The sequence below is a fragment of the Ranitomeya variabilis genome, chromosome 3 (genome assembly GCF_051348905.1).
Source record: "Ranitomeya variabilis isolate aRanVar5 chromosome 3, aRanVar5.hap1, whole genome shotgun sequence".
In the NCBI taxonomy this organism is placed as follows: Eukaryota; Metazoa; Chordata; class Amphibia; order Anura; family Dendrobatidae; genus Ranitomeya; species Ranitomeya variabilis.
Genome location: NC_135234.1, coordinates 764,342,325 through 764,358,786, shown reverse-complemented (window position 1 = coordinate 764,358,786; position 16,462 = coordinate 764,342,325). Strand labels below are relative to the sequence as shown.

The window sequence follows — 16,462 nt, the reverse complement described above, 5'->3', positions numbered from 1 at the left end:
GGAAGTGAACGGAGACGGAGTTAGTCATGTAACTCTTACAAGTCCACAACTTCTTCTCTAAATGTACAGTGCTGCGGTATATGTCGGCGCTATAGAAATAAACCTTCTTATTCTTCTTCCAGTTAAAAGCTCGGAGACAGGAATGTAACGCCAAAGCCACGCACGCCCGGAACGATTATCTCCTCACCCTGGCAGCTGCCAATGCCCATCAGGACCGGTATTACCAGACAGACCTGGCCAATGCCATGAAGGTAAGCCGGGCGTTATAGAGGGCGCGGGACTGGATGTCGGACAATGGGCACCATGCAGAGACTGGCCGCACTGGTGGTCCTGCCGTACTACTGGGTGGGTCCCATTCACCACAATTAATCTTATATGGGGCTCTGCATTTACAAAATCCGGGCGAGGACTGAGGATATTTCGGAGGGGGCGCAGCGGGGGTCCTATGTCAGAGGCACAGGGTGGTCTGCGGTGGCATGTCTTTGCTTCTTGCAGTGACTGGCCGGTGAACGTGTTTATGCCGCCGTCTGATCCGACTTCCTCCGTCCTTTGTACTTGGAGGGTCGGAGTCTGATGTCATTCTAGTATTGTTCTAATATCGGCCAGGAATGTGCGGGCGTCCCGTCTGGATGTGCCGCGGGGTGGGCACGTGACCGAAACTGGCCCAAACATTCATTCTACATAGTCGGTGTTTGCTTTGTGCATCCTCCTTGCTTTACACTTCAGCTCTGCTCCATGTGAACACGGTTGTAATCAGTGACTCCAGCCCAGCTCCATTGTCTGTGGGAGTCTATGGGAGTCTGAAATCTGCCTCTAGTCTCATTCCAGGGTCAGGCCATTCCTTTATCCCTTTCTAATGCTTTACACTGCAGCGCTGCTCCATATGATCACGGCTATGATCAGGGATTCGAGCTTCGCTGCGTTTTCTGCAGGAGTATAGAGTAGTCTGAGGTCCTGTCTCATCAGAGATCGGGTTCATGTTTATCCCTGTCTCATACTTTACACTGCAGCTCTGCTATTTGCTGCATGCACATGCAATCTCAGCAGGCCGTCAGCACAGGGATACATCGCCAGTATTAAAAGGGTCATCCCTAAATACTCTAATACTTATAATATCATGAGGACTGAGCTCTCGTACTCTGGTTACCCCCAAAGCTGCACTGCCTTTTATTGGTTTACTGATGGCTCTTGGCTATTGGGAGCCTTAGTCTCTATTGGTTTTGGCATCTTCAGAGCCACTGAGGTTCAGGAATCCGGCAGTGGAATGGTGATGTGCAGATTTGGATGTGACTGGAGTAGAAGAAAGATAAAACTGATGATGCAAGTCTCAGGTCTGGGTGGCTGGAGGACACCTGGACCTTTTTTTGCTGGTTTCCAGGAAAAGAACAGATTAGTCCTGGATTAGATGAATTTGGTGAAGCACCACAGTGTCTGGACACCAGTGGGCGACTTTCCCCCAGCGTGTTGCATGTGCGCCGTTTGCCCCAGTGCGCTGCATGTGCGCCGTTTGCCCCAGTGCGCTGCATGTGCGCCGTTTGCCCCAGTGCGCTGCATGTGCGCCGTTTGCCCCAGTGCGCTGCATGTGCGCCGTTTGCCCCAGTGCGCTGCATGTGCGCCGTTTGCCCCAGTGCGCTGCATGTGCGCCGTTTGCCCCAGTGCGCTGCATGTGCGCCGTTTGCCCCAGTGCGCTGCATGTGCGCCGTTTGCCCCAGTGCGCTGCATGTGCACCGTTTGCCCCAGCGCCCTGCATGTGCGCCGTTTGCCCCAGTGCCATACTTGATGACCTCTTCCCTTCATCCTTTTCTCACTCACGTGTCTCTGGGAGTGACAACCAATATGGCTGCTATTGTATGTCCCAGTTACCCAGCTTTCCCAGAAAGGGAATTTTGGAGGAAATGTGCTTTTTTTGCTGGACGTCCCGGGGTGTTGCTGGCGCTGGCCGTGAGTCATTGTCGCTGGAGGATTGTTTGGGTTTGGTTTTCATTGTCTGGAACGGTCAGACAAGATGAACAGATTACAGATTTATGGGGTCTCTAGGTTCTGGCGGTCTCTCCCTTCCTTTCCTGTTCCCCACCTGCTTCCTGTGCCCGCCGCGGCTGGTGAGACCGATGTCTACATATACCACCCTGGTGCAGCACATGAGCCATTAAAGGGGGTGTCCAATTTACGGAAGTTGTAAAATGAAAATTCTAATATACTTTTTGTTTCTGTTGTTCACTTTAAGATCTCTGCTTGCGGTCAGTAAACTGGAACCTTCATGAGAAATAACATAATTATTGTACCCAGTGCAGGCGACTGGCCGGAGCCCAGACTGATACATTGTAACTGCTGATACATCGTGAAATATGGCTATTGGGGGGGTAGGGGGGGGGGGGCTGGTGACGTCACGTGGGGGGGCCTGGTTATCTGTGGAGGTCTGGTGATGTCACAGTGGGGGGGCCTGGTTACCTGCGGAGGGATGGTGATGTCACAGTGAGGGGGCCTGGTTACCTGCGGAGGGCTGGTGATGTCACAGTGAGGGGGCCTGGTTATCTGTGGAGGGCTGGTGATGTCACAGTGAGGGGGTCTGGTTATCTGCAGAGGGCTGGTGATGTCACAGTGGGGGGTGCAGGTTACCTGCGGAGGACTGGTGATGTCACAGTGGGGGGTGCAGGTTACCTGCGGAGGACTGGTGATGTCACAGTGGGGGGGCCTGGTTACCTGCAGAGGACTGGTGATGTCACAGTGGGGGGGCCTGGTTACCTGCTGAGGGCTGGTGATGTCACAGTGAGGGGGCCTGGTTATCTGTGGAGGGTTGGTGATGTCACAGTGAGGGGGCCTGGTTATCTGCAGAGGGCTGGTGATGTCACAGTGGGGGGTGCTGGTTACCTGTGGAGGGAAGGTGATGTCACAGTGGGGGGGCCTGGTTATCTGTGGAGGGCTGGTGATGTCACAGTGAGGGGGCCTGGTTATCTGTGGAGGGCTGGTGATGTCACAGTGGGGGGGGCTGGTTACCTGCAGAGGACTGGTGATGTCACAGTGAGGGGGCCTGGTTATATGTGGAGGGCTGGTGATGTCACAGTGGGGGGGCCTGGTTATCTGCGGAGGGCTGGTGATGTCACAGTGGGGGGGCCTGGTTACCTGCAGAGGACTGGTGATGTCACAGTGGGGGGGCCTGGTTACCTGCTGAGGGCTGGTGATGTCACAGTGAGGGGGCCTGGTTATCTGTGGAGGGTTGGTGATGTCACAGTGAGGGGGCCTGGTTATCTGCAGAGGGCTGGTGATGTCACAGTGGGGGGTGCTGGTTACCTGTGGAGGGAAGGTGATGTCACAGTGGGGGGGCCTGGTTATCTGTGGAGGGCTGGTGATGTCACAGTGAGGGGGCCTGGTTATCTGTGGAGGGCTGGTGATGTCACAGTGGGGGGGGCTGGTTACCTGCAGAGGACTGGTGATGTCACAGTGAGGGGGCCTGGTTATATGTGGAGGGCTGGTGATGTCACAGTGGGGGGGCCTGGTTATCTGCGGAGGGCTGGTGATGTCACAGTGGGGGGGACTGGTTATCTGTGGAGGACTGGTGATGTCACAGTGGGGGGGGCTGGTTACCTGTGGAGGGCTGGTGATGTCACAGTGGGGGGGGCTGGTTACCTGCAGAGGACTGGTGATGTCACAGTGAGGGGGCCTGGTTATATGTGGAGGGCTGGTGATGTCACAGTGGGGGGGCCTGGTTATCTGCGGAGGGCTGGTGATGTCACAGTGGGGGGGACTGGTTATCTGTGGAGGACTGGTGATGTCACAGTGGGGGGGGCTGGTTACCTGCGGAGGACTGGTGATGTCACAGTGGGGGGGCCTGGTTATCTGCAGAGGACTGGTGATGTCACAGTGGGGGGGGGCTGGTTACCTGCGGAGGACTGGTGATGTCACAGTGAGGGGGCCTGGTTATCTGCAGAGGACTGGTGATGTCACAGTGAGGGGGCCTGGTTACCTGCGGAGGACTGGTGATGTCACAGTGAGGGGGCCTGGTTATCTGCAGAGGACTGGTGATGTCACAGTGAGGGGGCCTGGTTACCTGCGGAGGACTGTTGATGTCACAGTGGGGGGGCCTGGTTACCTGCGGAGGACTGGTGATGTCACAGTGGGGGGGCCTGGTTACCTGCGGAGGACTGTTGATGTCACAGTGGGGGGGCCTGGTTACCTGCGGAGGACTGTTGATGTCACAGTGGGGGGGCCTGGTTACCTGCGGAGGACTGGTGATGTCACAGTGAGGGGGCCTGGTTATCTGCAGAGGACTGGTGATGTCACAGTGGGGGGGGCTGGTTACCTGTGGAGGGCTGGTGATGTCACAGTGGGGGGGGCTGGTTACCTGCAGAGGACTGGTGATGTCACAGTGAGGGGGCCTGGTTATATGTGGAGGGCTGGTGATGTCACAGTGGGGGGGCCTGGTTATCTGCGGAGGGCTGGTGATGTCACAGTGGGGGGGACTGGTTATCTGTGGAGGACTGGTGATGTCACAGTGGGGGGGGCTGGTTACCTGCGGAGGACTGGTGATGTCACAGTGGGGGGGCCTGGTTATCTGCAGAGGACTGGTGATGTCACAGTGAGGGGGCCTGGTTACCTGCGGAGGACTGGTGATGTCACAGTGAGGGGGCCTGGTTATCTGCAGAGGACTGGTGATGTCACAGTGAGGGGGCCTGGTTACCTGCGGAGGACTGTTGATGTCACAGTGGGGGGGGCCTGGTTACCTGCGGAGGACTGGTGATGTCACAGTGGGGGGGCCTGGTTACCTGCGGAGGACTGTTGATGTCACAGTGGGGGGGCCTGGTTACCTGCGGAGGACTGTTGATGTCACAGTGGGGGGGCCTGGTTACCTGCGGAGGACTGGTGATGTCACAGTGAGGGGGCCTGGTTATCTGCAGAGGACTGGTGATGTCACAGTGAGGGGGCCTGGTTACCTGCGGAGGACTGGTGATGTCACAGTGAGGGGGCCTGGTTACCTGCGGAGGGATGGTGATGTCACAGTGAGGGGGCCTGGTTACCTGCGGAGGGCTGGTGATGTCACAGTGAGGGGGCCTGGTTATCTGTGGAGGGCTGGTGATGTCACAGTGGGGGGGCCTGGTTATCTGCGGAGGGCTGGTGATGTCACAGTGGGGGGGGGCTGGTTACCTGCAGAGGACTGGTGATGTCACAGTGAGGGGGCCTGGTTATCTGTGGAGGGCTGGTGATGTCACAGTGGGGGGGACTGGTTATCTGTGGAGGACTGGTGATGTCACAGTGGGGGGGGCTGGTTACCTGCGGAGGACTGGTGATGTCACAGTGGGGGGGCCTGGTTATCTGCAGAGGACTGGTGATGTCACAGTGGGGGGGGGCTGGTTACCTGCGGAGGACTGGTGATGTCACAGTGGGGGGGGCCTGGTTATCTGCAGAGGACTGGTGATGTCACAGTGGGGGGGGCTGGTTACCTGCGGAGGACTGGTGATGTCACAGTGAGGGGGCCTGGTTATCTGCAGAGGACTGGTGATGTCACAGTGAGGGGGCCTGGTTACCTGCGGAGGACTGGTGATGTCACAGTGAGGGGGCCTGGTTATCTGCAGAGGACTGGTGATGTCACAGTGGGGGGGGGCTGGTTACCTGCGGAGGACTGGTGATGTCACAGTGGGGGGGGCCTGGTTATCTGCAGAGGACTGGTGATGTCACAGTGGGGGGGGCTGGTTACCTGCGGAGGACTGGTGATGTCACAGTGAGGGGGCCTGGTTATCTGCAGAGGACTGGTGATGTCACAGTGAGGGGGCCTGGTTATCTGCAGAGGACTGGTGATGTCACAGTGAGGGGGCCTTGTCTACCTGCGGAGGACTGTTGATGTCACAGTGGGGGGGCCTGGTTACCTGCGGAGGACTGTTGATGTCACAGTGGGGGGGCCTGGTTACCTGCGGAGGACTGTTGATGTCACAGTGGGGGGGCCTGGTTACCTGCGGAGGACTGTTGATGTCACAGTGGGGGGGCCTGGTTACCTGCGGAGGACTGGTGATGTCACAGTGAGGGGGCCTGGTTACCTGCGGAGGACTGGTGATGTCACAGTGAGGGGGCCTGGTTACCTGCGGAGGGATGGTGATGTCACAGTGAGGGGGCCTGGTTACCTGCGGAGGGCTGGTGATGTCGCAGTGGGGGGGCCTGGTTATCTGCGGAGGGATGGTGATGTCACAGTGAGGGGGCCTGGTTACCTGCGGAGGGCTGGTGATGTCACAGTGAGGGGGCCTGGTTACCTGCGGAGGGCTGGTGATGTCACAGTGAGGGGGCCTGGTTATCTGTGGAGGGCTGGTGATGTCACAGTGGGGGGCCTGGTTATCTGTGGAGGGTTGGTGATGTCACAGTGAGGGGGCCTGGTTACCTGCGGAGGACTGGTGATGTCACAGTGGCCGGGTTACACAAATCACAAAAAACAATGAACCTGTATGATTCTATCGCTACACCCCATAAGCGTCACATGTTTTGTATAGCTCTCGCGTCCCCTGTAGGCGGCTCTTGTGCTCCTCCACAGGATCTGCACCCCTCTATCCTCACCCCCATCTTCCTCACTGGCCACCGTCTTAGTGATTCCCATGTACTGATCTCCCGTATTATGTGCAGAATTCCTCCTGCTCCCTCTGCTGGTGAGTACCACACACTGCAGCCCGGGCCCAGCACCATGTAATCAGCGCCCCCTAATGGTCATCCTGATCTGTAAACTATTGCTGTCTGTAAAGCGCTGAAGAAATAAATGGCCCTGTACAAGCAAAGAAATAAGAAAAAAAGTCAACTAGAAATGTGGATCCATCAGTCAGAGCCGCAGCACAAATGCCCCGAACATTCCTGGCTCTCATGCAGTATTCAAGCCAGTTCATTGTAACAAACCCTCTACTCTAGAAAAGATGTCCGAGGCGGTGACTCCTGCCGCCTCCAGTTGTCTTCCAGTGTTTGATGTCATCTCTGGTTACAGCTTTCGTCTCCGCTACCAGGTCCCCGTTCTGGATTAGAGCAGTAATGTCCCTGGTGGGATGATGGATCTGTGAAAGAGCCGAGGTCACAGCCACGAAGCTCCAGGTACCCGGATCCTCTCCGTTCCCCGCTCCAGAGCTCCAGTACCAGGCTCCTCTCTATTCCCAGACCCAGAGCTCCGGTACCAGGCTCCTCTCTATTCCCAGCCCCAGAGCTCCGGTACCAGGCTCCTCTCCATTCCCAGCCCCAGAGCTCCAGGTACCCGGCTCCTCTCCATTCCCAGCCCCAGAGCCCCAGTACCAGGCTCCTCTTCATTCCCAGCCCCAGAGCCCCAGTACCAGGCTCCTCTTCATTCCCAGCCCCAGAGCCCCAGTACCAGGCTCCTCTTCATTCCCAGCCCCAGAGCCCCAGTACCAGGCTCCTCTCCATTCCCAGCCCCGGACCTCCAGTACCCGGCTCCTCTCCATTCCCAGCCCCAGAGCTCCGGTACCCGGCTCCTCTCCATTCCCAGCCCCAGAGTCCCAGTATCAGGCTCCTCTCCATTCCCAGCCCCAGTACCAGGCTCCTCTCCATTCCCAGCCCCAGAGCTCCGGTACCAGGCTCCTCTCCATTCTCAGCCCCAGAGCTCCGGTACCAGGCTCCTCTCCATTCCCAGCCCCAGAGCTCCGGTACCAGGCTCCTCTCCATTCCCAGCCCCAGAGCTCCGGTACCCGGCTCCTCTCCATTCCCAGCCCCAGAGTCCCAGTATCAGGCTCCTCTCCATTCCCAGCCCCAGAGCTCCGGTACCAGGCTCCTCTCCATTCCCAGCCCCGGACCTCCAGTACCAGGCTCCTCTCCATTCCCAGCCCCAGAGCTCCGGTACCAGGCTCCTCTCCATTCCCAGCCCCAGAGCTCCGGTACCAGGCTCCTCTCCATTCCCAGCCCCAGAGCCCCAGTACCAGGCTCCTCTTCATTCCCAGCCCCAGAGCTCCAGGTACCAGGCTCCTCTCCATTCCCAACCCCAGAGCTCCGGTACCAGGCTCCTCTCCATTCCCAGCCCTGGACCTCCAGTACCCGGCTCCTCTCCATTCCCAGCCCCAGAGTCCCAGTATCAGGCTCCTCTCCATTCCCAGCCCCAGTACCAGGCTCCTCTCCATTCCCAGCCCCAGAGCTCCGGTACCAGGCTCCTCTCCATTCCCAGCCCCAGAGCTCCGGTACCAGGCTCCTCTCCATTCCCAGCCCCAGAGCTCCGGTACCAGGCTCCTCTCCATTCCCAGCCCCAGAGCTCCGGTACCAGGCTCCTCTCCATTCCCAGCCCCAGAGCTCCGGTACCAGGCTCCTCTCCATTCCCAGCCCCAGAGCTCCGGTACCAGGCTCCTCTCCGTTCCCAGCCCCGGAGCTCCGGTTCCAGGCTCCTCTCCGTTGCCAGCGCCGGGTACCAGGCTCCTCTCCATTCCCAGCCCCGGAGCTTCCATCGCTGCGGCTTGTTGCAATGTATCACGATTGGAAGGAGCTGCCGACATTTGTCTCATAAAGGATAAACCTCAGAGCAGCAGTGTGAGCAGGACTTGGCCACGACGGGGTATCCAGCCTCTCAGGGTTTCCAGCCTCTCAGGGTTTCCATTCACTGACAGCAATGGAGCGCAACAACAAAATGAAAATATTTTACCTACGCTGTAACATTGTATCAAACCCTCAGCTGTGGGCAGGCCAGGTACGTACAGTGAACGCTGTCATTCAGAGATGGTCTAAACATCAGGACCTATATAATAATAGTTTGGGCCCCTGGTACAGGCTTTGTATAGGGCCCCAGGATGGACGTCCTACCTCTGCTTGCTGGCCGTGGTCTGGAATTGTGTGGTAGTTTTGATGAACCCATTTTAACTTTTATTTTTGTCATGTGATTATACCCCGAGGGGCTTCTACCTTCTTCTGTGTTGCTTCTCATGGTCTCGTTGCCCCTTTTGTTTCCCTGAAGACCCTCGATGGAAATGTTTACGACCACCTGAAGGACTATCTGACGGCGTTCAGCAGGACGGAGCTGGAGACGTGTCAGGCGGTGCAGAGCACGTTCCAGTATTTGTTGGAGACCTCCAGCCGGGTGAGTGGCCCTCGTAATGTACGGCGGGGCCTGGGGTGGACCCCTCTAGTGCAGTATTAGGGGATTAGATTGTCAGCTCTTCTGCAGACTGGGACTGATGACCTTGTATAAGGCTCCAGGTAATATGGAGGCGCCCCGTGAGGCCGCTCCTCACATTTTAGGCTGCACGTCGGCCCCCAAATCCCCTCTGACTCCCAGGGTGCGGAGATATGAGGGGCTGTTGGTTGGGACTGAGTAGTAGACACTGAGCTCTCCCTGTGATGGGGAAGAAACGTTGGTCACAATGTGTTTTCTGCCTGACCCTGCAGGGCTGAACTATGTCTGACGCTCTAGTCACAACCAGAGCTGCATTCACTACTTTTAATTATACTCCAGTTACATCCAGAGCTGCATTAAAAATGTGGCTGCTTGCCCCCGTGGGGTCATTGAGCACATAGCTCTGGTGCCGCGTGCCGAACCTTGGACTGGGCTAAACTGATCAAAGCTGAACCAGCAGGGGGCGCCACTTACATTAGCAGCATAATCAATGACAGAACACTTGAATGCAGCTTTGGTTGTGACTGGAGTAAATGGGATAAAAAAATGGGAAGAAAAAAAGTTGATTTTCCAAATGATTCCGTGACCTGACAATATTGGTGCTCCCGCTTTTAACAACCGTCATCCTGTCTGCTCCTAACACTCGCGTCCCCTCCTCTCTTTGACGTTCCAGGCTTTCATGCAGCTGAAATTTCCTTCTTCGGTAAGAACGTAACCGATCGCTAATGTCCAGTCCGCCATCGCCTGCCGTCTCCTGCTCTGCGCATGTTTCACCCCGTTGCAGCAGCGCTCACGTCGCGGTCACTTGGGGCGATGCCGCGGCTCTCATCCTGTAGTTTGGGGAGTTGCAGGCCACGTTGGGCTTTATGTTGTTGGATTATTTCTTCATTTTCCATTTTTATACTTTTATTTTCGGATTAAGGTTTTTGGTTCGGCTTCACTCATTTTACATTCCTGCCATAAAATATCTTGTGCATGTGGATCACCATAGACAGGTCTGCGGTAGCACGGATGTGGTTTATGGGCACCAACTCACCAGCCACAAGACGGTATCTGCTCCCGCTACACCGACGCAAAGTAATTGTCTGATTATTTGTAGGTGATGCGGGATTATAACCACCAGGTATTCATCCAGGAGAATCCAGCGTTCCACAAAGCTCAGCCATTTCAGTTCCAGCCAAGCGACAGTGACACGGTAAGAATATAACTATTATAATACTGTTCCTATGTACAAGAATATAACTACTATAATACTGCCCCTATGTACAAGAATATAACTACTATAATACTGCCCCCTATGTACAAGAATATAACTACTATAATACTGCCCCTATGTACAGGAATATAACTGCTATAATACTGCTCTTATGTACAAGAATATAACTGCTATAATACTGCCCCTATATACAAGAATATAACTACTATAATACTGCTCTTATGTACAAGAATATAACTGCTATAATACTGCCCCTATGTACAAGAATATAACTACTATAATACTGCCCCTATGTACAAGAATATAACTACTATAATACTGCTCTTATGTACAAGAATATAACTGCTATAATACTGCCCCTATGTACAAGAATATAACTACTATAATACTGCCCCTATGTACAAGAATATAACTACTATAATACTGTTCCTATGTACAAGAATATAACTACTATAATACTGCCCCTATGTACAAGAATATAACTGCTATAATACTGCCCCTATGTACAAGAATATAACTACTATAATACTGTTCCTATGTACAAGAATATAACTACTATAATACTGCCCCTATGTACAAGAATATAACTACTATAATACTGCCCCTATGTACAAGAATATAACTGCTATAATACTACTCCTATGTACAAGAATATAACTGCTATAATACTGCCCCTATGTACAAGAATATAACTGCTATAATACTGCCCCTATGTACAAGAATATAACTACTATAATACTACTCCTATGTACAAGAATATAACTGCTATAATACTGCTCTTATGTACAAGAATATAACTGCTATAATACTGCCCCTATGTACAAGAATATAACTACTATAATACTGTTCCTATGTACAAGAATATAACTACTATAATACTGCCCCTATGTACAAGAATATAACTACTATAATACTGCCCCTATGTACAAGAATATAACTACTATAATACTGCCCCTATGTACAAGAATATAACTACTATAATACTACTCCTATGTACAAGAATATAACTGCTATAATACTGCCCCTATGTACAAGAATATAACTGCTATAATACTGCCCCTATGTACAAGAATATAACTACTATAATACTGTTCCTATGTACAAGAATATAACTACTATAATACTGCCCCTATGTACAAGAATATAACTACTATAATACTACTCCTATGTACAAGAATATAACTGCTATAATACTGCCCCTATGTACAAGAATATAACTACTATAATACTGTTCCTATGTACAAGAATATAACTACTATAATACTGCCCCTATGTACAAGAATATAACTACTATAATACTGCCCCTATATACAAGAATATAACTGCTATAATACTGCCTCCTACGTACATGAATATAACTGCTATAATACTGCTTCTATGTACAACAATATAACTACTATAATACTGCCCCATGTACAAGAATATAACTACTATAATACTGCCCTATATACAAGAATATAACTACTATAATACTGTCCCTATGTACAAGAATACAACTACTATAATACTGTTCCCTATGTACAAGAATATAACTACTATAATACTGCCTCTATGTACGAGAATATAACTACTATAATACTGTTCCCTATGTACGAGAATATAACTACTATAATACTGTTCCCTATGTACAAGAATATAACTACTATAATACTGCTCCTGTGTACAAGAATATAACTACTATAATACTGCCCCTATGTACAAGAATATAACTACTATAATACTGCCCCTATATACAAGAATATAACTACTATAATACTGCCCCTATGTACTAGAATATAACTACTATAATACTGCTCCTATGTACTAGAATATAACTACTATAATACTGCTCCTATGTACAAGAATATAACTACTATAATACTGCTCCTGTGTACAAGAATATAACTACTATAATACTGCCCCTATGTACAAGAATATAACTACTATAATACTGCCCCCTATGTACAAGAATATAACTACTATAATACTGCCCCTATGTATAAGAATATAACTACTATAATACTGCCCCCTATGTACAAGAATATAACTACTATAATACTGCCCCCTATGTACAAGAATATAACTACTATAATACTGCCCCTATGTACAAGAATATAACTACTATAATACTGCCCCTATATACAAGAATATAACTACTATAACACTGCTCCTATGTACAAGAATATAACTACTATAATACTGCCCCTATGTGCAAGAATATAACTACTATAATACTGCCCCTATGTACAAGAATATAACTACTATAATACTGCCTCTATATACAAGAATATAACTACTATAATACCGCTCCTATGTACAAGAATATAACTACTATAATACTGCTCCTATGTACAAGAATATAACTACTATAATACTGCCCCTATGTACAAGAATATAACTACTATAATACTGCCCCTATGTACAAGAATAGAACTACTATAATACTGCTCCTATGTACAAGAATATAACTACTATAATACTGCCCCTATGTACAAGAATATAACTACTATAATACTGCCCCTATGTACAAGAATATAACTACTATAATACTGCCCCTATGTACAAGAATATAACTACTATAATACTGCCCCTATGTACAAGAATAGAACTACTATAATACTGCTCCTATGTACAAGAATATAACTACTATAATACTGCCCCTATGTACAAGAATATAACTACTATAATACTGCCCCTATGTACAAGAATATAACTACTATAATACTGCTCCTATGTACAAGAATATAACTACTATAATACTGCTCCTATGTACAAGAATATAACTACTATAATACTGCTCCTATGTACAAGAATATAACTACTATAATACTGCCCCTATGTACAAGAATATAACTACTATAATACTGCCCCTATGTACAAGAATATAACTACTATAATACTGCTCCTATGTACAAGAATATAACTACTATAATACTGCTCCTATGTACAAGAATATAACTACTATAATACTGCCCCTATGTACAAGAATATAACTACTATAATACTGCCCCTATGTACAAGAATATAACTACTATAATACTGCTCCTATGTACAAGAATATAACTACTATAATACTGCTCCTATGTACTAGAATATAAATGAATATACTACATCAGTACCACTATGGGTGATAATAGAATGTGAGTTGTGTGTACTGATCGTCCCCTGCGCTCAGATTAGTGATGTGGGTGACGCTTCTATCTTCATGTTCTAACCCAGTGCCGTCTGTCTGTCTCTGTTTCTGTCCTCCCTCTGCGGTCAGAGTTTTCGCGCTGTTCCGCTGGTGGATATTGAACCTTCTCCTGTCAGTGCTATGAGAATTTCTCTGGCCAAGGTATAACCGCTCGCTCGCCCTCCGTCTCCCGCTTACCATTGATCATGTGATTCCTTGTTGATGATTGGGTGTATAAATCCTTTTAAATTAATCCCCCCTGGTGATGGCCCCTCTGGGCGCTGTGATCGCTGACATTCACGGGTAGTGTGTGACATATGACTGTGGTGCTGTGTATGTATACGGTGTGTGTGTGTTGTGTAGGGTGCGGTGTGTGTGTGTTTAGTCTTTGGTGCGTGATGGAGGGGCTCTATTTGTACTATGTAGAGGATTTGGGTGGGCGGCATGGAGTCTGTGCTGCAGGTCTTGAGGGTCCATCCTGATTTTTGCAGAATTTTAATTGGTCATTGATCGCCAACTACAGCACTGAAGACTTCGCCCCACGTCCGTCCGGGGCCCCGTGTACTCTATATGTGCAGTGAACGGGGGCTGTTGGGGAATTACATGGTAACATCTTACCTCTCGGTCAGTTTGGTGCTGAGAAATGGATCCCCTGCCGAGACCCCCAGCCATCTTCTGCGATCTGCAGAGGCAGCAAGTGCTTGGTGTCCCCCACTGTGCCCATAGAACTCAATGGATGTTGGTTTGCTGCTTGGAAATGCAGATTCCCCCCCCCCCCCCCCCCCCGGGCCTTATCCGGGTATATCTGCCTCCCTCCCCATTACCCCGGGCTTTACCTGTGACATCCTTACCCATGTTGTTCCTTCCTTGGCCTTACCCGTGTTGCTCCTTCCTTGGCCTTACCCGTGTTGTTCCTTCCTTGGCCTTACCCGTGTTGCTCCTTCCTTGGCCTTACCCGTGTTGCTCCTTCCTTGGCCTTACCCGTGTTGTTCCTTCCTTGGCCTTACCCGTGTTGTTCCTTCCTTGGCCTTACCCGTGTTGTTCCTTCCTTGGCCTTACCCGTGTTGTTCCTTCCTTGGCCTTACCCATGTTGCTCCCCCCCACCACCACCCGGGCCTTACCCGTGTTATTACGGGCTTTACCTATGCCGTTTTTTCCCCAGGCCTTACCCGTGTTGTTACCAACACCACCCCTTGGGCGTTACCTGTGTTTTGTTATGGGCTTTACCTGTGCTATTTTCCTCGGACCTTCCTCATATTGTTCCCCACCCCATCCTTAGCCATATTGTTTCCCACCCCATCCTTAGCCATATTGTTTCCCACCCCATCCTTACCCATATTGTTCCCCACCCCATCCTTAGCCATATTGTTCCCCACCCCATCCTTACCCATATTGTTCCCCACCCCATCCTTAGCCATATTGTTCCCCACCCCATCCTTACCCATATTGTTTCCCACCCCATCCTTAGCCATATTGTTCCCCACCCCATCCTTAGCCATATTGTTCCCCACCCCATCCTTACCCATATTGTTTCCCACCCCATCCTTACCCATATTGTTCCCCACCCCATCCTTACCCATATTGTTCCCCACCCCATCCTTACCCATATTGTTTCCCACCCCATCCTTAGCCATATTGTTTCCCACCCCATCCTTACCCATATTGTTTCCCACCCCATCCTTAGCCATATTGTTTCCCACCCCATCCTTAGCCATATTGTTTCCCACCCCATCCTTACCCATATTGTTTCCCACCCCATCCTTACCCATATTGTTTCCCACCCCATCCTTACCCATATTGTTTCCCACCCCATCCTTACCCGTGTTGTTCCCCACGGACCTTACCCGTATTGTTTCCCACCCCATCCTTACCCGTGTTGTTCCCCACCCCATCCTTACCCGTATTGTTCCCCACGGACCTTACCCGTGTTGTTCCCCACCCCATCCTTACCCGTATTGTTTCCCACCCCATCCTTACCCGTGTTGTTCCCCACCCCATCCTTACCCGTATTGTTCCCCACGGACCTTACCCGTGTTGTTCCCCACCCCATCCTTAGCCTTACCCGTGTTGTTCCCCACCCCATCCTTAGCCTTACCCGTGTTGTTCCCCACCCCATCCTTACCCGTATTGTTCCCCACGGACCTTACCCGTGTTGTTCCCCATCCTTAGCCTTACCCGTGTTGTTCCCCACCCCATCCTTAGCCTTACCCGTGTTGTTACAGGCTCTACCTGTGTTGATTATCCCCAGGCTTTACCTGTGTTGTTCCCCAACCTGTGTCGCCCCCTGTGGACGTCTCTGGGAGCTGCATTATCGGCCATATTTACAGTAAAGGATGAGTGAAGTTGTTGCGGAGGGAATTGCTCAGCCCCAGGACATGATATTTTTCGGGGAAGCACTTTGCACCTTTGTGTCCAGATGTGGAAGGTTTATTGTTCTTGCACATCCGGGAGGATTTCCATGGTCGGTGTCAGCGCTTCTTCCCCCCGGTCCGTCTTCCTCTATGGAGATAGCGGACATTGTGGCGAAACGCTGAGGCTGCAGCTCGTGCCCGGACACTCAACCTTTCCTGTTTACTCTGCAATATCTGATGAAAGGGAGAAATGGGGAAAATCTGGGGGGAAAGTCATCTCAAGGTCACAGGAGCCGACTCTGAAAATAGGCAACTGCTAGAATAGCAACTCCATGACTCCCCGGATGTTTGGAATGTTACCTGTCTCTGACCTGAGGGACCACATGGGCCGCGGTTACTGCAGCCTGTGCTCTGCCCACTGTCTGCAAGATGTTTCCCCCCTCCTCTGTATCCGGGTCCTGACCTGAGACTTCCTGTTACAATTGTATCCAACCATTTACCTGCACTGATACACTGTAACAAACGCTCAGGACAGCAGAGAGGTTTGTGTTGCTCTTTGTTATATATTTTGTTTCAGTTCTTCACCATTTTCAATAAATGGACTATTAACTATTTACATCCAACCTGAGCTCATATTTCTCACAGCTGAGGATTCGTTACAGTTGCATCCCTCGTGGACA

The 16,462-nt window shown here is 50.9% G+C and overlaps 1 protein-coding gene across 3 annotated transcripts in view; it reads left to right on the top strand.

Annotated features, from left to right (window-relative positions):
• Positions 1 to 16,462, top strand: part of FCHSD2 (FCH and double SH3 domains 2) — a 136,906-nt gene that overhangs the window by 94,716 nt on the left and 25,728 nt on the right. The window contains exons 8-12 of one of the 3 annotated variants that reach the window (XM_077298772.1): positions 123 to 251; positions 8,906 to 9,028; positions 9,738 to 9,767; positions 10,164 to 10,259; positions 13,522 to 13,593. In XM_077298772.1, the coding sequence (XP_077154887.1) occupies positions 123 to 251; positions 8,906 to 9,028; positions 9,738 to 9,767; positions 10,164 to 10,259; positions 13,522 to 13,593 (450 nt within the window). The remainder of the gene's footprint in view (positions 1 to 122; positions 252 to 8,905; positions 9,029 to 9,737; positions 9,768 to 10,163; positions 10,260 to 13,521; positions 13,594 to 16,462) is intronic. The other 2 variants (XM_077298773.1, XM_077298774.1) reach the window with 2 other exon arrangements.